General features: G+C 40.0%; 1 protein-coding gene across 4 annotated transcripts in view; it reads right to left on the reverse strand.

The window, feature by feature from the left end:
* znf704 (zinc finger protein 704) overlaps positions 1 to 24,158 on the reverse strand; it is a 43,622-nt gene that overhangs the window by 8,441 nt on the left and 11,023 nt on the right. For 2 of the 4 annotated variants that reach the window (XM_066674161.1, XM_066674160.1), the window contains exons 3-9: positions 15,915 to 16,018; positions 15,313 to 15,554; positions 13,577 to 13,677; positions 12,150 to 12,417; positions 11,438 to 11,548; positions 10,703 to 10,800; positions 1,580 to 10,528 (exon numbers count right to left, since the gene is read on the reverse strand). In XM_066674161.1, coding sequence (XP_066530258.1) covers positions 10,414 to 10,528; positions 10,703 to 10,800; positions 11,438 to 11,548; positions 12,150 to 12,417; positions 13,577 to 13,677; positions 15,313 to 15,554; positions 15,915 to 16,018 — 1,039 coding nt within the window. In that variant the 3' untranslated portion in view covers positions 1,580 to 10,413. Of the gene's footprint in view, positions 1 to 1,579; positions 10,529 to 10,702; positions 10,801 to 11,437; positions 11,549 to 12,149; positions 12,418 to 13,576; positions 13,678 to 15,312; positions 15,555 to 15,914; positions 16,019 to 24,158 lie in introns of those variants that run through there. The other 2 variants (XR_010803644.1, XM_066674162.1) reach the window with 2 other exon arrangements.

Raw genomic sequence — 24,158 nt, forward strand, 5'->3', positions numbered from 1 at the left:
AAATGAGTTTATATGTCAAGTATTAGTAGTTAGCAGCAGAGACATTATAAATGAGCCTGTAAGGTCATTAGTAGTTGTTATAGCACAAATACCGCGTTTCGTTTAGTTTTAAGTGAAATCCAGTAAACGGAACTAGAAGGGACTCTTACTATGAAAGTGGCTTTTCAGCTGGCGGTTGAAAGAAATTTAGCATTTAGATATTTAATATACATCAATGGTTATATAAAAAAATGTGTATAATATATATATATATATATATATATATATATATATATATATATGTTTTTTTTTACTACTTTTAATGAACATTCTAAATATGTGGCAGTCCGCGTAAAGCTGACCGTAAACCTAGTTCCTGATTCTGAATCTCAAGTGAATCCCTGTCTATACGTCGGTAATTAAATGAATATAAATCAAGCGTTAAAATCTCGGATTTTCCTCTTTTTATTAACGAATACATGTAAATGGCATTTATTCCTGACCTACACAGGTAGTAAGGAGCCATTTGGGATATTATGCCCGTTGTTACAGTGCTGTGGTACTTTCAATGAACACTAGATGTCGCCCTAAAATAGGCCAATAATTAACAACAGACATCTGCATCCCATTGTAGCGCATTATTGCGTCTTTAAAATTGAAAGGGCAACAACAGTGTCTGGAAAAACCTTGCTCTCTTAAGAGACTATTAAGCTACACACAGTTCAACTCCAATGTAGATATATTGATTCTAGTTTCAACAAAGGAGGCGGGTGTCCAGTTCTAGTGTCCATGTTTACATGCTCTCTGTGAAACGCTGGATGATTGATGGGTCTCCTGGCCAATTAGAAACCAAGCTCCTACAGCAGCTACGGAGAAAATGCATCCACGGTCCTCTCCAAATTGGAAAAAATGTAGGCAACAAAAAACCTAGCCTTTTCTGCATTTATTTCTGTGAAATCATCATCAATAGCCATTACTGGATCGTTCTTTTCCGACAGTGCCTCATTGTTCCTTTTAGGTATTGTGTCTTTGTCCATGTGTAATTTACCTAATTGACCACTTTACTCCAAGAGTTAAATAGGGGAATTCCACTTTTTTCTATAAATCAATTACTGATGGGAACAAAGGCATTAAATGATTTGCTATGAATTAACTGACTCTAGAGAAACTCTGATTTCTTTACAGTGGTGCTGATAGGTCATGATATCTGTACATGTGTTTATGAGATGTAGATAAAAGAGAACTAAACCTGTAAATGGACCAAAACCTAAATAATAAAAATCTCTTTGAAGAAATGCATTCAAAACATCACATGACATGAATCTGGCACCAGAGAAAAGCATTTCACATCAGACTGACCGTCTTAATAATACCGCTTATGGTACTTTCTGTGAAAGCGCTTGGCCGAGGTCTGATAATTGCCCTGAACAGTGTCATGTACTAGCACTGATATTACTGTAATTTAACCTAGCGCAATATGCTCAGAGTCAGTAAAATAATTTACTATCTGTAGGTGACTGTACAGCACCACTGATGTTGCATTGCCTTATTAGTATGAATAGAAATAAAAACAGAAGCAAACAGTATAGTAAACAGCTGCCAAAATCTTTTATTATTTTCTGTGACCGGTAACTGAGAGCTCATAGTAACCCGAGCATCTCTGAAAGGTCATACTTACACCAAAGAAACATCAACAGCGGCACTGACAAGCACCAGGACACTGTCACCTTAGCACAATTACAATGGCAGTCTCTATGTACACACGGCTTTAGAGTAAAAACTAGCACAGTCCGTGAGTGAGAATATAACAGTCACTAAGTGCGTTCTCAGTCAAGAGAACAGAATAGAAAAAACATGACCCAAAAAAGGTGCAGTAAGGCAGGGGTTCCCAAACATTTTATGCCAAGGACTCCTTCTTACAGCTGAAGATGAATACCACCTTCAAAAGCTGACAGGCTTTTCGACAATACGCTGGACATTTGAGGTCCGGACTGGAGTCACACTTTACAGTATTTACTTCTCTTTCTGTGTATTCTATCATTTGTGTTTCGTTTAGGCCGGTTTTAAGGAACGCTAGTTCTATATGAACTGAATCAATTATTCAGTGGATGTCCTCCACTAAAAATAATTTAGTTTAAACCATATTTAACTAGAAAGACATTCCAAAATGTAACTGCTTTGCTGATTTTTAATTATTTATTTATTTATTTATTTAAATCTTAGGCCCGGGGGTCCCTAGCTCAGTTTGGAAACCACTGCAACACAACAACTGCAACACAATAGAACAGTGACAATTTGAACACACAGCATATTTTCATTTGCAATTTATTGCAGTTACCTTAACAATGCTATATAATAAAAGAATAAAAGCATCTCTGACACTGTCAACTCTCTAATGACTATCCACCCTTTCTTCTAAAATACAAATGTCTGAGGTGCATAAGAACTTCATAGGGCTTATTTATTCAGGTGTGGTCTTGTGGACCTGTGCGCTGAAAGCATAGTTTTTGCATAATGTAGACAGGAAATGCGAAGTTCTTTGTTTTATTAAGATGCTGACTGTTGTTGAACAATAGAACTGTTTTTGGTTTCATGTGTTTTATGTGTCTTCTGGTTGGCAGTTTTCAGCAGCGGTTTTCTCATCAATTAAGAGAAGGCTGTGAACCTTGGTGACCCAGCGGTTTGTCTGCTGCTGAATAGCCTCATTATGAGAATAAAAGACAACAGAGTTGAGAGAAAATTCCATCACTGGAACAAATGTTACAGACAGGCGCACTCCGCATGATGCCCTTGGGGCCGCAGAGGCATGCTGTGAATGTGGGGCTGCAGCAGACATATCTATTGCACTCTAACCATGTATTTATGTGATTATGAAGCTCGGGATGGAGAGGTATTAGTGTGAGGAGAACCTTTTGTCTCCTAGGAGTCTCACTGCAGGCCACAGAGACATTTGGGCAACTCTCTGGTGTTTTACAGGCTGAGATAGAGACCTCTTGTTCCAGACACTTGCTGCTTGAGGGAGCTGAGATTAAGCTCGTGTCCATCAGGAAGAGCCAGGCGAGGGCAGTGTGAATGAATGGCAGTGATAAGCAGAGGCTCCTACAGGGCAGCCGTCACAGTGCTCGCCGTGCCCAGGAATTTTAAATGCCCTGCTTAAGCCATATATCAAATGCATCCACAGCCAGGAGCCTAATCCACCGATTTAGAAGGCCTATGTACACACAAGCCCAATCACGTCTGTTCAAGAGGATAAAGCGATCCAGGAGTTAACGCTGGCTCTCTATGAGCCAGACTCCGGCGCTCATAACAAAAAACATGACATATTATCTGCTTTAAAGTAGACGTTTAAATTCTGCCAGTACTATCATTTGCACATTTTTGGTGCCCTGTATGTGATCTCAGGCTCTTAGACTGAAAACTTTATACGCAGCTTTATTTTTGACATAAAAAATATTTCGCTTTATTTATTTATTTATTTATTTATCGTAAACACTGTGTGTTTGTTGCCTCTGTGTCTCTCTCCTTCAGCAGCAGTGCATCAGGTCTGAGAAGTCTTTGGGGTTTGGGGGTGCTGAACATTACTGCTTCTTAACAAAAGTGCATAAAAGGTATTTCCATTAGTGACATTTATGAATGCATATTACACAGATTTAAAAATACAGTCGAGATGTTTCAGAACACGTAGGATATTTGCCCAAGAATAAAACAACATACTAAAAAAAGCCACAGAAAACTGTTCAAAAACAAAGAGTCAGATCTGAGCTGAAGGAGCGAAGGGTGCATGTTTTTTTCTGTATAATTCATTTCTTTCTGTAGAACATTTTAAACATTTGGTTCCTATCACCGCTGTAGGCTTCTCTAGGAAGGTTCATCATTACATCAATCGTTCTGAATGGAAAACACTTCATCTTGGGTGTTATTCTTTTACGAGAAATTTCCTTCCACAAAAACTCACAATAATTTCTGCATTCTTTTAAATAGAGGGAACAACATAACACCATTTCAGGCTTAAGAGGTTTTTACAAACTCAAATGGTTCTTCAGTGCAAGGGCTCAACTGATTCCTACAAAACAATGTCAGTGATAACGTGATGAAAAAAGCGTACACTTCTTAAATATCTGAAGAATGTACTGAGTTGACAGTGTTTGAGAAGCCACCATCTTTAGAGCACATCAATGACCTACGACGTGATGCCAGTTTGTCAGCTTTTAGGTGAATGTTCACTTTATCAATCCACACTTGATTGAAAGCATTAAAGCACTGATGTATGCAGTACGCGTGTGTGTGTGTGTGTGTGTGTGTGTGTGTGTAATGTTTGTATTTAACATTTGAAACCATAACATTGCCTGATTGACAAGCTGAGATGTAATAAGTGTGTAGAACAAGGACCGCACTTTCCAGCCGTCTTCTATGGCTTTAGAATTCTATTGCAGCAACTATATCTGACAGCTGTGGCATATAATGATGACAAGACATGCCTTTATCTTCCCTTTGCTCTACACACAGTAAACCCCCCCAAAACAATAAACTAACAACAAGAACGATGGAAGACAATGGGACTGAAAGAAAGCACAGTTTGGACTGGCTGCAGAACAAGAGCAGGCAGTTGCTACTAATGCAGCTGGAGTGATTCTGTGTTTAATCCGTACTGAAGATAAGCACTGATACATATCCTCTCGGTGCAGCCGCTGTAATCACCTCTGCCTCTGTGGACGGAAGTCAGATCTTTTATCATCAGCATCTGCAGGCTTTTTACAACAGCCACATCCTACTTTTTTTTTTTTTTTTTTACTGCCGACCTCCCGCCGTGTGCCATATAAATTGCTCGATTCGTGCCCATGCCGCTAAATATAGAGCAGGCCTAAAAAAACACAGCCACCAAATTTTGGCTTTTTGCCAGGTCTAGTAATAGCTTGTAGGATGTAGCACATTGTCTTTCTGTTAGCGTGAAAGCCAATCAGAGCCTGACATTCTCCCCAAGGATTGTGCATGGCAGCAGGGAAAAGGGAGTGGCCCTGGTATCTGTAAGACTCTAAATATCGGTGGTGACCTAGAAACCATGAGAAATGTATATTAAGTGATGATGGCACCTACTACTGCCGGGTATAAAGAGGACTTGAAATTCAAACACCATGTCTGTGTGGCAACCTGCCTGCTCTCTGCCTGGTCTGTAGACAAAATACAGTATACACATTTATAAGTTCAGTTCATATTTCTTCTATATCTTCTTTAGCATGCACATGCAGTATTAAAAATACAGTCAGAGTATATGTTAAAAAGTGTAAAAATCCAGTGCGACAGTCTTTGAGTTCTTGAGGTTAACATGGTCATTGATTAACAAGAGCAGTGACATAATACATTATAGACCACTCAGCCTACAGTTCCCATGCCTCGTTTGGTTTCGGCACCTGATTTGTTTATTAGACGTTAGTTTCGTTCAATTTGGAATTCAGGAAGATGTTCGGTTTAGTTTTGCGTGTTTAATTAAAGGCAGAAAAATAGTCCAAATGCTCCAAAGATAATGTGAACTTACATAGAGGCAGCAGGCTGCCAATGAAAACTCAGATTCAAAGGTTTCTCCTATAGTCACAGGCATGGCTGGGTATTTTCTGTAAGGCTTGAGTTTCTGACTATAATGAATGATCTCACTTAGCATTTTGTAGGAAAAAATGTTTCCAAAATGCAGACATAATAAACCAACTCATTGTAGCATATCTACATTTTGGAAACCAGATAGAAAACGGCAAAGACAAAAACTACAGTACTGCAGTTGAAACTCGATTACAAAGTACAGCTGGGAAAAGACACCCCTTAGCGTTAAATTTACCAAAACACTTTCACTAGAAAACAAAAGAAAAGGGCAAAACAGTCTCCTACGTCCAAACTATTTAATCAGTACAAAACGCAGAACTCAGACAAGCCGACACCAGATACATTCCTTCGCTTTCTGTGCATGTCCACACACACACACACAAACATATCAAACCTAACCAAGGCACATTCGGGCTCCAGTGTGTCCCCAATACTACATTCCTGAGGCTTAGGCCCCTTTCACGCACAGCAACCACACTCTACAAGCCCCTTCGCTGAGCTAACGCAGGCAGGTGCACATGACTTGGTCATGCTCCAAAGGGACCGGGAGCCCAATTTGTTGGTAAATGCATTGCAGAACTCTATCACAAGTCATGTTCTGCCTTTTCAAAGGCACTACCATGACAGCTGCAATTCTAAGCCCTCTGTTAACACGTGGAGGAGTTCCTTCTAATGGCGTTTTAGTAAACCAGCACGATGCAGCTCGTTTCATACGTACAAGTCCTTTCAAGACTTTATCTTTCAATTCTGTCATGCTTGCACTTTGTTGTAGACTCAATGACACGCAGATTCTTTTCCTTTTATGCTGTCTTTATGGGCTCGTCTCACGCTCGCACTTTGCTACTGTCGATGCATACACACACACACACACACACACATAGAGAGTTATGTAAGGGAGGAGTACTGGGTGGCCCATCTGCCATCTGGTCATTGCTGAGTGATGGTTTAGAGCAGCACAAAAGGCTCAGTCTGGGCAAAGGGGCACAGGCCCCAAGAAGAAAAGCCGCTGTTGTCTAGGAGCAAGGCTTTCTTCAGACTAACTCCATAAGGGCCGCATGAAACTCAAATATCTGCACACACAATCCTCCAGTGGCAGCACTGGACACTGTGTAAAGATCAAATAGTCATACTCATATCTGCAAAAAGAGAGTTAACTTCCATATCTGCAAGGAAAGGGTGATGACCAGACGTGACCTCTGAATCCGTTGATTCAGAAGAGCGATTATAGGCCTATGACGAGCTCATATATTCACATACGCTTATCAGTGTAGACATCACTTATACTTTGAATAAGACAGTTGTATTTTGAGCAGTAGATATGATTTTATCACCTTAGACTTATACTGTATTGTCTTTACACAGAGAAGTAGAAGAAGCGAGTTACAATGCTTGAGATAAGTGAGACTACAAGCTGAAGCTTTTATCGCTTTTGGCAATATCTGCAATTGGGACATTATAAACTTCATACTGCACAACAGTAGCTGTGTCTGTGGAACACACTAGTCCTACATATGGCTGTTTAATATGTAGAGTTATAGGTATAGCTTTTGTAGATACATGATATATATATATATATATATATAGATATAGTATAACCAGTGATAGAAAAGAGATTTATTAGAAGAGTAATGAAATGGAGAAACACAAGATGACCAGCAGGAAACCATGAGAACTAAGAAAAAGAAAAATCAACAGCGAAGTAGCTTCAGCATTTTACTTAAGGTGGACTTTAACTATGTATTATTTATTTTTTAAAGTAACAGACAGTTGCAACCAACATTGTGCCCTCGATTAATAACAGGATCTATTCTGTGGGCAGCTATTGAAATGGCAGTCAAAGCATTAAGTAAACTACAATCTCCCACATTAGCTATTGTTGATTGCCAGAAAGTATTCCAAATTAAACCAATTGAGAGCACCCAAATCCTCAACTGTGTTCACATTAACCTTCAACAGGAATCATGATGGAAACAGTTTCAAGTTTTGTCTCTGTAAACAATAAAGCAAGCCAGCCCGCCCCTTACCTCAACGCCTGTGAGATGACTAAGGCCCTGTGGTCTAAAGTAGCACCAGGAAACCAATAAGGGGTGAGACCAAGCACCAGCTCCTGTGTTATTCACCACACACTAATCCAAGGACCTTGCTGAAATATGCATTTTTTTTTTCTTTTTAAAGCTGATCTCATTTGGTTTGATACCAAACAACGTGGGATTACACATATTTGGAGATGTTAAAGTCTACGCCTTCTGGCTCTGAAGTGGCTAAATAATGTGATGTTATTTGAATTGGAAGATAGCTGTGGTTGCACGTCTTCGTCTTGATCAACGCATCAAGACCAAAAAGAATGCACTGTTAAAATATTAATAAAACATGATAAAATGTAGGTACAAAAAAAATGACAAAAACAAGGTACAAAAGCTGGTGACATTTTATCTGAAGTTTGCATTCAGTACCCATGCTAAGGCACTGAATAACATATTTATTAAGCAATTACTGAGTGTCTATAAGCAGCTTATTCCTACAAGTAATTTTGTAATTTCTGCTTAAGCAGAAAGAGACAGAACTTATGGTCAATTATAATCATTTACCAATGATATTTCTGCATTTTACCCCAGTTCAGGATTGTGATACACAGGTTTAAGTGAATACATTTGCATTGGAAAACATACGAAACATTACATAACTGTTTCAATTATAAACTTATGTTTGTCTCTTTAGAAACTTTAGTCAAAACAATGTAATTCTATGAATTAATACACTATTCAGTGCTTAGGCATGTGTTGTGAAATCTCTATTCACGTAAGCTTCAAATAAATATTACCTAAAAATGTAGCACTTAATCAAAAAGTAGCAACAAATTCTGCATATATGTCTGTTTATATTTTTAAAGCGACAATGAAATTCACATTATTAAATGGCAGTATTTAGAAACTCTGTAGAAACATCACTTAAGAATAAATGTATAATGACTTCTTAATCGGAGGAAAAATAGAAAGCTTCTTTAAGAATGAAATACACATTTTGATCTGAATCTGTTCACTTCTGTGCAGAAGTACTTTGTTCCTAAGGTTTGATAAAATGTCACAATGTACCTTCTAAAGGAAAGCATTTCTCTGGAGTAAAATACATAAACATCCTGATAGTAACACAAATGAAAAAGGAACATTTCAGAATGTAAAAAATTAGAATTAGAAGAATTAGGATTTTAGGATGTGTGCATGTGACAGTCAGTTTATAAGCTGGTGTTCATGCTGTGTTTGTTTTAGGTGGTTTCATATGATACTGCATCAAAGCAACAAAAATAGTACAAGGGAACTTACAACTGCCAGCTGAGCAGCCATTTTCTTCTTGTGTGAACTCAACGAGACATCCATTCTGGCATCACACAGGTGATGAGTTTCAAGAGGATGCAGACACACTAGATGAAAGGGGGTCCTCATCATGTAGAACAGCATGTAGAAAAGTCCCGTGCAACATGTCCTCCTTATATGACCATTCTGAGTGCAGCGCGCAGTACCGTTACACAATACTGTATTAATCACACACAAAGAACAAAACACACTGAAGTGCTTCCAGCTTCCCACTCGCCTGCCCACTGCGTGAGCTCCTGTGGTGGGGAGGGCTGGCCTGGGGCGGACATAGTAAGTGCTGTAACTTTTATTACTTCCTACTTAAATGTATGAGGTCAGGAAAGAGGTGAAAGGAGATGGAGCTCTATGACTCTAAGAGGTAAATGCGCTGCCTCTCCAAGCTTTTACAGGCAAACCTCTGCACTCAGTTCAGGTGTCTTGATGACCCTCCAAAGGTGGCAGATATGGCCTGCAGGCCTCCTCATTGATGAAAAATTAGTTCATGCCTCAGATGGAGACTGATGGAAAACAGGGCCATTTGAGTGGGCACATTGGTACAGCTCAAGATGCAACCCATCTTGCCACCAGCTTTGATGCCAGTCTGCTGTGTTGCTTTCTAAATAGCAAATAAGTCTTTGTACTTTATTGTACATCACTGAGTATATAAACAATGAATTAAAGAAAAAAATGGCACGTAAAAAAACATCCTTTTTGGTTGCAGGTAGATTATTCCTGTGTCAAAAACCATGACCCTCACTGCTGTTAATTTTAGCTGCTGGTTTTGCTTTCACTCATCTCATCCCTGAAAGAAACGACACATATAAAACTGAGATAGAAAACTGTCTCTCCCTCTTGGGTGTAATTGCTTGTGACAATATGGAAGAAAAGGGGTAGCTGTAAGGAGTATGTCTATTTAGCTCCCCTTGACTTTTTTTTTTTTTTTTGCATTGATCCATTACCACTAGGGGGAGCTCCTCCTCCCCCTCCCTCTTACAACACAAGCTCCAACAGCAGTACATTCTCTTCGAGGAGGCCTGGTCTGTGGTGTCTTGTTGACCAGCGATTAACTCTGCTTGCTGTAATGCAGAGTGAAAACATGTCCATGGAAAATAAAGATTTTCACCTTCTTAATCTTGTAGCATTCTCAAAGAAAGTGTTATTCCCCTTTAGGAAAAAAAAAAAAAAGCTTCGGTGTGACTGGTCCCATCATTGTTCGTGCCTTCAGAACTGTGTCACAGTTCCAATAACAAATAAAAAAGCAAATTAAAAGACAAATGGATCACAAAATGTATTGTTTTTCTTCACTGTAGAGCTACTTGCCTCCTTCTGAAATGTGACATAAGGGTTGGTGCGTTGGGAGGGAATGTTTACAGAGTTTGGCTCCTTGTTCCACACCAGAAAGACTGTGGCGTGGGAGGTGGGGCGGAATGAAACTGTGACGTTAGACATGCAAGAGAAGCCCCACCCCATTTTTATAGCAGCCAGATAGGACTCAGTCCACAAACCTCTGGCAGGCTTTCTTCCAGCGACAGGCGGTGCACCACATGTCTCTGTTCTCCATCCCATACACCTTGCGGCACTTTTTGCCCTCGCCTCGAGACTTCCTGCTGAATATGTATATATACACACACACACACACATCAGCGACACACACATATACACACAAACAACAGAGCTGAGAATTGAACACATTAACTGGTAAAGTCTGTGGACAAGAAATCCTGTAGAGATCATAGGTGTGGAGAGCGTATGTGTGTGTGTAGAGAGATAGATGGCTGTACCTGAGGGAACCTGTGGCTCGTGGGGGAGATGAGAGCACTGCTATGGTTTGAGAGCGCTGCTCACTGAAAACTTGCGTGCGACTGTGAGTGGGAGAGGCCTGCAACAGATTTCAGTTCAGTTATGACAAGAAATAATGCAAATCACCTCAATTTTGTCACAGTGTTATAGGGTTACTGAGGCTCTGTAGGTTGCATACATCCGATGATTGTTTTTAATTGTTTTCTGCATGTGTCAAGTTGCAAAATAATTATATGAAACCAGATTAATTAAGGGTTTACAGTGTAAAGCCAGCCTAAAAAATGTGTTTAAATTAGTTATTTACAAGTGTGGAGAGTGACGTTAACAGTGAAATATTTAGCCTGCTGCAACAGATGCTAGTTTAGCATCAGCTAATCAATAAATTATCTCTATATCTATAATAATTAATACATTATTTATAGTTATAGATTATAGTTAGAGTCTGTTTGTCCTTGAACAATACTAAAAACATTTGAGCAATACTAAAAACATTGTTTATGTTCTGTTTACCAGTGCAAATGTAAAAAACGAGAATTGCTCAGAGCTAAACATATGTGGCTGTGACCATTTTCAAAGTGAAGTGGATGTGTTTGGTCTGTCTGGATTGGTGTGTATACTTGTGAATGTGTGTGTCAAACTAGGCAGGTGACAACCTGGACATACAAGATGGAGACCTCTCAGACAACAAGTGTATGAAGAACACTGCATGTACTCACAGGGGTGCCAGTGAAGGTAACTGGTGGGGACTGCCAGGAGATGCTGAAGCTGTTGCTGCAGGGAGTGAAGCCAGCAGAGCTGGTGGAGGGAATGTTAACTGGGGCTGTCGCCTGTGAAAAGACAGCATTAGATGGAGTAACACTGTACATTGTGCAGCAGATCTCGCATTGCCAGACTCTCTAGGGAGAGTCTGGTGCCTTTTGCCATTTAACATCGCCAAGAACCGCCTAATAATGCAGGAAAAGGAATTTGACTGACATGGAAAAGGACCAATCAGAAGTCTGTTATTTTAGCATGTAAAAGCGTTTCACTTCAGAACACTACAGTAAAAAAAAAGAATAACGGAAGTGAGCAAAGGTGAGGTTAAATTGAGTGAAATAAATAAATAAATAAATAAATAAAGTCAGAGACAAAGAAGAGTACTGATTAAACAGTCTAAAAATGTTAACGTGAACATGAATGGGTAAAACTAAACGGCTAAATCACTCAACTGAGGCACGTCCCACTGTCATTTAAAGGAACAGACACTGAAATGGGTCATTCTGAACAGGGTTGTAGACAGTGTAAGAAAGAGGCTGTGGTGTTTGATCCTTGTGGTCAGATGTTTCATTAAGACCCAAGGGAACTGTGTTACTTTGTCAAAAAGAAGTATGATACGTTCCATTTAAAAAGTACCTTCAGTGATGTGAGTTTTGAAATGTTTGGCCATACCTGGTATGCATGGTCAGTGTGCACCAGGTAGAGTGCACTAGGAGCAGAACGACTGAGAGGGGTGGAGCTTCTGCTTTCACTTTTGGCCACACTGGTGCTGTTGCAGGTGTCTGTCCGTTTCTGTTCAGCATTTGATGGAGGCGACAGAATGGATGGAGACACTGGGGACAGACTGCTCAGACCGTCCGCCACAGAGTCTGTGTTCAGCTTAATTTCTGTGTAGTAGAAATCTTCCTCACCATCGCTGCACTCTGAGTCACAATTACGACTGAGCAGGAGAAAGAGGAGGTAGAAGAATGGTTATAACCTCATCTCATTACCATGATAATCCTTTGGCTGCACCACTCTAATTACTTTTATGACCAGGTCTGCACTTTCCTTCATCAATTATTCTGTAATTCCTGTCAATTTAATGTGCATCTACTCTTAGGGCCTGCAAATAAAACTGTAAGTAAATATAATCAGAAGGATTGGGATGTCCTTCTAAGTAGCTTTATTTTATATTATTTCATTAAAACAGTAAAGAAAAAATATGGGATGCACACGATTTAGCTTCTCAGACTTCTTAGATAATAGACAATTACAGAACCCTTCGTGAATTTGTTCAAAAGTAATATATATTTCTACAATTACAGTTATTACAATTATTATGCCCCCATTCACCTGGTGCTTCAAATGGTCAGGAACCTCACAGAGCAGGTATGATTTGTGTGATGATCATTTTCAGCACTGAGTGACAGTGACATGGTGGTTGTGTGTTAAGTGTGTGCTGCATATATATATATGATATGAGTGGATCAGACACAGGAGTGCTACTGGAGGTTTTAAAACACTATCAACTCACTGCCCACTCTGTTAGCTGGATATTTTTGGTTGGTTTACCATTTTCAGTTCAGCAAAGGGCTTTAAAGACTCCAGCAGCCAGTGTTGTGTCTGATCCACTCGTACCAGCACATAACACATCAAAGCACTGAGAATCATCAACAACCCAAGTCATACCTGCACCGTGGGGGTCCTGATCATTGAAGAACAGGGTGAAAGATGACTAACAATGTATTCAGGGCAACAGATGGACTACAGTCTGTAATTGTAGAAATACAAAGTGCTCCTGTATGGTCAGTGCGGCTGAGAAAATGGACAGTGAGTATAGAAACAAGGAGGTGGTCATTATAGAATGCAAATCTATGGTGTCTGAGAAGCTCTGAAACACTGATCACTGTACTGAATCTGTATAATTTATGCTCTAGTGTGTCTGTGAGTGATGCTGCTAGTGACAACAAGTTCAGTAAATCGACTGCCATTTTAAACGCTGTGAAGTTAATCCTGAACAGACTTTATTAATAAATCCATGCATGCAATACATTTCTGCATTCAACTAAACTACTAGATAACTCCATTTTGTGTTTGTAAAAGCTTGAGTGTCTTACCCAAGATGTACAGTGCGAATGTGTCTCTGGATCCCCGCTGCTGTGCTCAGCACCTTGCCGCAGTTCTTCCATAGACACTTGAACATCACTTTCATGGAGTTCTGCCCGAGAAAAAGATGCATAGGAAGACAACTAATCCATCTTTCTGCTATAGAGCCCCTCTCCCCTGCATTCACAGATTAACAGGGACCTGACATGGAGTGCTGAGTAGAAAGAGCTCCTTTATCTCACTCTTCCTCCATTAGCCTTCCAGAGTCTAGAGACAGCAGCAGACACCTGCTGACTGCTCAGTTCCTTGTCTGAGGCCGGAGAGATTGATAATTGGTGGGTAGTGAGGGTGACACTTTATAGGTGTCCAGTTCTGGCTGTGTGATTTCTTCAAGCAATCTGTCCACACTAATTACAGTATTCTGTTTGAAGAGAAAGTTCTTCTGCTTTCCAATTGTTTACAAGTCAAAAGCCACAAGTTTAGTGTCTTAATGCCTTGATTCCTGGCATTAGGCTATTATAGTGAGTATCATGCTGTTGCCGGCTTACCTAGTCAATGCTATCATTTGTTTTTCAAGAGAAGGTCATCATTCTACATTGCCACACAAAGCCATGCTAACTTTCATTCAGGATCAATACAGTACTAATTAATAAAACATCTATGTTTGATTATTGTCACCGAATGCTGCAAGTCCATTTTACAGAATCCAATATTTAAGTAGCATCTGAAAACTACCACTGAGTTTTTAGGAAGGAAACACCAGACTATTCCCCTGAGTTCAAATGTGAAACAGCTTTACTATCTCAATCTCTTTTTAGGGTCAGCATTTATACATGATTATGATATTCTGATGAACTTTTACTTTCATCAGGATCAATAATGACTCTAATGTATGTCTAACTGTATTTTAACATTTGCCAGAGAGACCGAAGCTACTAAAATCATTTATTTTAATACGAGGCAGTTGTGTCTGTCTCTCCAACGTTATTAGGCAGGACGGATGACTGTGGGGGCAGGGATAATGGCAGCAAGGACAAGATGAACTTTAACACTGCTGCTGTGGTGGAATCCTGTATCCAAGATAAGGCAGAGGGGACAATACTGGAGATAACGGAGGCATTCATTCCCACAAATGAGGGAAGAATGACAGAAACTGGGTTCAGCGAGTTGTCAGTTTGCTGAACAGTGAGATAAAGTATACAAGAGCCCAGGAAAGAGGTTGAGCAAGTGCTATCATCGACAACATGAGCATATGTGTAGGTGCAGCCTGTCACTTTGCACTACATCCCAAATCATTCAGCAGCATAACGAGCACAGTACACACAACACGAAACACAACGGTGACATTAGAAGTCCCCAAAAACACAGAATTTGGCACTGTGCTTTTCTTACCACCTTACCTACACTTATATAGATTTATATAAAAAGTATCACCATTCATAAATACCATACCACACAATGAACAGACAAAGTAGGAGCCATCTTGCAAAAAGGATAATAGTACACAAATCTGGGGTCTCTTCATAATAAATAGTTATAATAATCTAACTGACAGAAATGGTCACTTGCAAAACTATTAAGCATTTCAGTATTTCCATTTCAGACTGTTAATCAAGGTCTGGTGAGAGGCAGTAGAATGGCCATTCCCGTGTTGTTTACTGTTGTTACCGTGTTGTTACCATTACCACACTCAGTCCACAAAGCAATGTCAAATAACATCTGGGCAGGTTTAGGGCCGGTGGCTCACCTTGCGTTTGCGGGGAATGGGTTCGTCAAACAGCAGGCTGCTCCCATCCTGCTCTTCAAGAGCATCATCTTGCGGCCCATTGAGGCTGGGCATGCGGAAGGGTTTGAAACTGTCAGCTGACAGTGGAGGGGAAGGCGTGGAAGGGTTGGACTGGTCACTTGGAGCACTCCAGCTCCAGTAGCCACTGCTGCTGTTACTGGACGGGGTAAAGCCTCCATCTTTCCAGGAGCCATTCAGACACTCTGGAAGAAGACAGCAGATAATCAAAAGCATTTTAGAAACCAAGTTTGTTTGATTACATTCTTATATTTAAATACTAGTGGCAGTCTCTTGTATACAACCATAGTGCAGCAAAATGCCCATTGTAAATGTAACCACACCAGAAGCTTCAGATTACTGAAGACTGATATTAAAGGACAGAATAAAGTTATCACATCATAGCCCTTGCATGAAAATCATGAGAGAATCAACTTCAGTGTACTACAGTGTAAAGGCTATGTTGTAAAAAAAAAACAGGAAACTGCTGAGCAAAAACCACGTCCTGCTGCTGATGTGGGAGATGTTGCAACAGAAAAAAAAGCATATATTCAGCAGTGACTTACCACTAACTTTTGCAGGAGGACTCCGGACCAGAGGACTAGTGGACAGACTTGTCAGCACCATGGCAGCAGTCACTTTGTCCATATCCACCTCCTCCTCAGATTTCCTGTTAAATGAATAAAATAAATGATACCTATTAGACCATGTAATTACTGGTACCTTTATTTTTAACAGAAGACCTCTTCACATAGTTTACACTGTGCTCTCATGCCAACAATCTCACTTTTCGCTTTGGACTTCTCTGAAATGTCAGCATTTGTATGATGGATATAAATGTATTTTGGACCAACATATGATGTGGCTTTGCACTGTCAAAACACCATGGGTATTATGATGACAAATGACTAAGTCTATTGAAAAAGAAAGAACAAAGGACCTGTACTAGTAATTTCAGTTGTTAATGCAGAGAAGGTCATCCCAAAAAATAGCAGTGAATTCTTTGTTATTGGCAAAGTAAGGAGAATGGATGCATGGATGTGTGAAGGGTGTTATCAATCTCATCTTCTGTCAGCTGTCACAAACACAAGACCACATAGGAGCAGCTGAGCAGTCATGCCAATTTCAGAAAACAGTGCAGCTCCAGCATGAGGTTGATCCAGATCCCAGTCTCATTACAAGGATAGAGACCCCAGACAGACAAACAAGCTCTTCAACTTCCATTAAAGACAGTCTAATTTATGACCCCTGTGTGATGAAAATGATGTCATTACAGCTTTCATATAAATCAACAGCAGCTCTTTCCTCCAACAGCGCGTTCCCTAGGACCCTCTCACACAGCTATTTCCTGGTCACCTTGGAAATACGCAATGAGGCAACGCAGCATGGCAGACCCCTGAGATAATGCCACAGAGATGTGCCTGAACAGCAGCTAATTAACACCCTTAAATCCTTCATGGCAGTGAAATATTGTAAATTAAAAAAAAAAAAAAAAAACACCCACATTAGGATCTGTGTAATTACCATGTGATATATTGCTACTCCCCAAAAGAGGGATTTAATGCTCCAAATCACTTTAGGCATTGGTGTCCTTATTAAGTCATAGTAGCAGCACAGACCCATACATCTGAGATGATAATTAAAAATGCAAGATATTAAACTGAACATGCTACTTTCAACATGAAACAAAATGTCATCTGTAATGAGACTGAGTGTAAATCTGGAAAAATGCATGTTTAATGCCTGATGATGTGTTCCACTAATATATTCCCGAACATTGTGTTTTGTACAAACAAAGACACACTTCATATAAAGTACTGTGGCTCAGTGTTTTAAACTTGGACAAAATCTTGCAAAATAATACATAATATATTTTTATTAAGTTCAAAATCTTACATGCATCTCATCATTCCTTCAAACACTATTCAAACACAGCTGCAGACGGGCAGCACTTCACAGATTCTTGTCTTTAATAAATTTGGACCAGATACTAGCTCTAAAATATATTTTATTACACCCAGATCCAACAGCTTGCAAAAAATTTTAAACTCTTAACAAAAATTATGTGTGTGTGTGTGCGGTAATACACATAAACATGAGCATAAATTATCCCTCTTCTGTAATATGTATGTTCTGTACACGAGCAGCTTTATGCCTTGGGAATAAACGATTGAGATCAGCATGAGCAAAAGTGAGGCAGTCAGCTCATATGCTGCAGATTGTTGGACAGATGTGTCAACTTTTTTTGCCTGTCTAAACTCACAAGACAAATGGCTGCGCTGGGGGCTGGTGAAATGCTATCCACCCCACCCTGGCAGTACTACTTTCATAAGACATCTGGACCTTTGTCTGTAGGAGTCCCTTTAAGAAACCCACAGCCACAGTGCCATAGAGCCAGACACAGTTCCAGTTGCAAAGTCAGGGGAAATGATAGCAGCAACCACTGTATTACCATATTCACTGTTCTGTATTTATTTTCCTTTGGCTCCTCTCCAGAATCAATCGCCCTTCACCTGTTGCTTCACTAAAGCTGAGGGTATACTCTAGGAGATAGATTGAGACCAGTAAAATACATGCACTCATGTCACACTCACATACATAAACTAAAAATTAGGACACGTATTTCAACTTCCAGCAGCAACAGCAGATGTTGCATATAGGCTACTGGATCTTTGCAATTTCAGGTGCAATAAAGCTGTTGAAGGGCTGTAGAATTTATTCCATACTACTTACAATGTCTGTAGACATATCACATTCTCCAACAGGAAAGATAAAAAACCCTTTCAAAGCGAATTACATTGTGTTTATATTTCGAGTTATCTCTACATGTTTCAGTATCACTGAACACTCATCACTGCTCAAAAATAACACAGAGGCAGTTCAGCAAGCATATGGGGAATTCCCCTAAAACCCCAACCACATCAACCTCCCCGCACTCACTACCCTTCCCTTGCATTGTTTACGGCTGAGAGAAACAGCAGAAAGAAAGAGGGAGGAAAGCTTTGAAGAATTTGGCGAGGAAATCCATCGTTTATTACAGTCATTGGGCTATGACGCTCATTTCCTCCTGAATAATGGATAATAAATCAGAGAACCCCAGCCTTCCACCTCAAGCGCTTTTACTCTTATAACAGGTAATGATACAGTCAGCCCCATTAAAATCCATAATGATTACACAAAGCAAAAACGCATGGAACTGTTATAAACATTACTTCCTGGTTTATATGTTTATGACAGGGAAATTCTGATTATGTGCTTCTTACTGACTCAATCCTTACATGTACTTCGACATACAGGTACATATGTATATACAGATACAAGTTTACAGTTTACACTGAAGATTGTGGCTCAGAAGAATCTAAACCTCAGTCCAGAAAACTACCCCATGTTTGCACTTTAAAATGTAATTTTAAATAATCATCACAAACATGAATATTAGGATAACTCTTGCAGAGACACAAATTCTGGAAAAATAGTACTTGGTATCATATGTATAGTAGCACAGCTGAAGTCACAAGCTGCTTACAAATGCCACGGCGACATTAGTGCATAAGGAGGTTTATGTGTACTATGTAATAATGTTGGATTTTATTGCATCTTTTATGAGGTGCACACATGTGGATGAAGATCTAGTTCTAGCAGGGAAACAAAGAGCTTCACAGAAGGCTCCCAGCTTTGCTCAATATTTCACGTCCAACCATACACACTGCTGCCTCTCCAAAATTTCCTATTCTGGACCCACGTTGTTTTGCTGTGTGTTCAAAGCATACATTGGGAACAAATCCTTGGCACTTAAAAACCCCAAATTTCAAGTCTTTCCCCTTCTAAAAAGACCTGATAAACACTTGTCAATAAAGGCCTCGGTGGTATACCCCAGTGGTACATGTATGTGTACTTTATATTTAGATTAGGTCAAACCATGTAAAGATGTGAAAATAACTCCTCACTACGTGTCACAGTATCATTGTTCCATGCCAGTTATTTTAAACTAGCCATTGACTCTGAATCAAGAATAAATAATAACTATTCCAGTGAACCTGTTACTCTCAGCCCAAATATACCCTCAACTAAATCTAATTAAAGGAAAGATTACTAAATCACTGTAGGCCTTACCAGGCATATCCATGTACAGAGCATTATTTCACCTTGTGTTTTGTTGTGCCATTTTATGCATTCCCCCATCCCTGTACTTCACTAGCCAATGCCTGACCCAAGAGGCTTTTTCCCCCAATATGCAAAGAGAGAGGATATAGGGGCTGTACCGAGCCAAGGAAACCGGGGTTACTGTCGGTCATTACAGGGAGGGTTCGTGGCAGTCCCACAATCCCAGTGGCTGGCGGTCTTCCAAACCCAGCCTCTTTCTCAAAATGACACAAATAAATCTACAAACTCACAGAGAAACTCTACACTAAGAATCCACCATGTGGCTGGAAGCTGGCTTGCAGTCTAAAGCAGGGCCTGAGAACAATGATTTTGCTTTACAATTTGTTTGCCTATACTTTCTAATCTTCAAGCAGTAAAAATACAACACAGCTCTAAACTGTCTGTACAGGCTCTGTCCCTACCTCATGTTGTTCTCGGTTTTTGCCATATTTTCTATGTTGGGACACTCCTGACAATTTTTCTCTAAATGTGAGGGAGCCAAGTGTAATCAGGATCAGAGAGATTCTAAAGCCACGATAGACAGATGCAGTGAGATCACTTGGAAAAAGAAACTAAATAAATGGTTTTTGTGTCAAAATGTTGCATTGAAACAAATGGAGAAAAAAACAAAACAAACGACCATGGCCAGAAATTTTGTAGGTAAACATTTTGATTGCTATTCACGTAAGAAAACACACACATTCCTAAAGCATGTTATAGCTCAAGAGAAAGTCAAGCACCAAATCTACCGTTTTGAAGTGGTCAGTTGTCTAAAGAAACACAGTTTTTACAGGAAGACTAGGTTCTGAGATAAGACTGATGTTTATAATCATTAAATAGATGTTTAGTCTTCCTAACTCTCATGTTGACTGACTTTTATTACTTTTAATTTGTAATCTATCCCATAATATGTGGAATGAGAAAAACTGATTTAACTATCAATGGAAAAACAACTGTATTATAAGCTGACTGTAGAATGACTGGCTCTGGGGGCCACAAACCTCATCACAATTGCTTGCGTGGCATATCCAGGGATAATAAATATTCCTTATAAGGAACAAATAATATGTGAACAAAGGTATCTTGTGCTTGACAGCAACTGCGGCCCCAGTGCTGTCACTACCTGCTGATGCACCAAGCATGCACTGTGTACTGAAGCGGACCAGGCTACACAAAATGTCCACTGCATTAAAAGACCTAAGCGCCAGATTTAACCATGTGTGGCAAGTGTGCCACCTTATTGTGCCCATGCTAATTACAATACAAATGATCAAAAGATTCAACCTGCCTGACCTACTATCTCTGGTCATATCATTGTGGTTTTCCATGCTTGTTCTTCTGATCGCTCTGTCACCATAACCTGGTTAGAAGCACTCACCATCTCTCACACTGCATGTGACCCCCATCCCCCTGTAACATCTGTCTAAATCCCCAGAGAGTCTTTGTGATGGAGGGAGAAACAGAGGTGCGCTCCCTACTGCAGTGTAGAAGAAGGAGTCACATAAAAAACACTCAGCCTTCATCCGACAGAGCTCATGGGGGGAGGGATATTATGGCTTCTTTCGTCACACTGTTTTAGGGTAAAGGTCCTAACAATGATCCAGTCCCTGAAAGAAAATACTTATAGAATGAGTGTAAAAAAAACAGCAAAGAACGAGTGTTATAGTGAGCTCCACTGGGCTTACTGCTTCGTACACCCTACACTAAAATGGCCTTCAGGGCACAGTAAATACTGCAGGAGGACCGTAAAAAGGTGACTGGTTGCCTGGAATTACATCCAAAGCAACTTTGTTTCTATGCAGTATACATCAACATAAGAATGGTGTGATATCATTAACAGTCCACCACAACCCCTCACGGCTAAACACAGTTAATCGCAGCTTTATCTACCATCCTTGCTTGAAGTTTTGCTAGAGTCTGTTTGTTCAATGTAGAAGAGACACTGAGTGTGGCTGAGACAAAATGGGACACTTATCCTAATGAGATTATGATAAATAGTATGTTCCCTGTTGTTTACATTGTTTCCATCACTCCATCCTTCGTCGTTACATGAAAGAATCTGATGGAAATCACACAAAGCAGAGTCAATCCACCGCATAATCAACAACAAAAACAAGGACAAAACAACTCGTCAGCTGCTCTGGTGCTGATGGCTCGCTTGTCTGCACAGATGGTAATCGCTAGCAGATGCGCTGGTCAAGGTACAGGCAATAAGCTGATGTTCCTCCTCAGCATCCTTATGTAAATGTGAGTGGGAGATGCGGCACTGCACAATGCCCTGAACAGCGGAGGACTAACGTCTATCCTGCAGAGCAGAAAAACATGTGAGTCGGGAGACAAAGGGAGAGAGCGAGCAAGGGAGAGAAGGAGCAAGGGCGCGAGAGAGAGAGAGAGAGGGGAGGGGGAGTGAGTGAGCGAACGAGAAAGAGAGAGACGGAGAGGGAGGAGGATCTAGTGTTCTTATTGTCTCTGAGCACTGGCACGTGTAGTTAGATGGTCTCTGCGTCCTGGCCACCTCAGTGAGTCAGAGACGGATCTTAATGAATCAAAGAGGTGCTAATCAGACACAAAGAATAATATCTGAATAAATAACCTGAACAGCTGCTGCAATTTGACCCCTCTGAGTATAAACTGTTAAGTTAGAATTAAAAAATAATTAAAAAAAGAAATAATGTAAAAGTGGGCAAGTGCATATTTGAAATATACAGACATTTCATGTGAAGGGGTGGTGAACAGAAACCTGTGAATGTGGCATGTCAACAGAGCTGTTGAGAGTCGAGTGGTTTGCATGACACACTACATAAAAGAAAGAAAAATGGGAAGAGTTGTGGCCTGGTGTTTCCTGTCATACTGTGCAGTAACATAACACCAGTGCTGCGAACCCTCTCTTTCACAGCTCCTTTAGTTACACTGGGACCATCAATGTGCATGCAACCAACCACCCAGCACACAGAGAGAAGGCAACTCTCTGGTCCAGAGTGTACATTCCACTCCTTCCAAGCAGAGCAAAGTTCACTGTGCTTCTGAGAACCACAGCTCCACCTCTCTTCCACAGATGCTGCTACTGCTGCTGTGTCTCACGTGACTGTCCTATTGTTTACTTCGGTGGGGACCCACAGGCAGCTTAGAGAAACCTCCACATTCTGTTTAGAAAAAAAAAACACAAGGTATCCCATACTTCCCCTAAAGGGGGGTAAAGGGGAGACTGTACCAGCTGTCACCACTACAGAAACAGCCCACAGAAAAAGCACTTCAATGCATTGAGCATTTCCCCTTTCAAGCTGCTCACAGATTGCAGAAATGATAGGATCAAAAGAAGTGTGATAATACACTCAGCTTAGCAGGAGAACCATGGGCACCTTATACCTAAATATGTCATTAACCTTTACTTTCCTCATCACCGAATTGTGGAGGAGAGATAATGTGATAATTGTGGGGAGGATAATGAGAGCTGCTCAACAACTCTCCCTAAGAGGTGTGGCCACGCACTTCCACAAGGCAATGATCACATAGATTCTTTATCAGCACAACATACAATATATTTATATTAAATTCAGCAATTTCATTTCAAATCAATATTAACTATTCACTTTAAAGACTAATCAATTAAAAATACATAATTTTGATAACACAAAAATATGCATTTTAAATGTAAGATCTGTAGCCGATCTCTCCTGCTATCTAGGTTCTGTTATTCCAGGCTGAGCAATACAAAAAGTGTATCAATACATCGGTGTAAATCAAAATCCGTAGCACATACCCGTGAGAATTGTCCTAAAGTGGAAAAAAACTTCAGTGGTGTGTTTACCTTTTCTATCATATTCCAACCTATTAACCCTTACTACTCTTACTACTAATATATATATATTGTGGATTAGGCCACATAAGCTACTATACTTTGATGCTCTCCACTGATGGAATCTGTTTCAAATGTCTCAGAATTATACCAGGAGTTATTTACATGCTTGTGCAATTCTATAACTTAAAGCATGTATGGCAAAAACATTAAAGGCTAAGCACCACTTAATGGACCTCCATGAATATTTCACATTATTATAGTTACTGACATATATAAGTATGAATTAAAAGGAAAATAGCAGCTTAATTTGCTTTAAAACTGACAATTTTATTAAATTGACGGAAAAACCCGAGCTCGCTACGGAAATTCTTGAACGCAACCGTGACGTCACTGGTGGACAACAGCTGAACAACGAAGCGGTAAAACACCGGTATGACTGACTGTTATGACAGTATCTAGCTGATAGCTAAATAACCAACATTATTCATGACAATAGCCTAGCAATAAGCTAAACTCAAATTTAGAGGTACCGTTATTCTTGTAAATGTGATCGAAGTCGAACTCGAATTCATCCGACACTATAAACCTCCGTAATGCAGCTACGTAGCCGAGAATAATCTGAGCCACCGAGTTTAGCAAGTCAAGCTAACATTAACTAACACCAACTAAAACAGGCGAAGTAAGAGTACTGTTTACCTGTTTACCTCCATGTTACAGAGGCTCTTGAACACCTTTCGTTGGTTTCCTTACATGCCCATATTGTTGGAAAAGTGCCAGTGAAATGAGCTACAGATAACAGAGTGAGCGGATGGTCCTTTCCAAAGTGCCCGTTTAAAGTTGACAAATTTAGTCCATTTTCTGGATATTT

The sequence above is a fragment of the Hoplias malabaricus genome, chromosome 6, assembly GCF_029633855.1.
Source record: "Hoplias malabaricus isolate fHopMal1 chromosome 6, fHopMal1.hap1, whole genome shotgun sequence".
Lineage (NCBI taxonomy): Eukaryota > Metazoa > Chordata > Actinopteri > Characiformes > Erythrinidae > Hoplias > Hoplias malabaricus.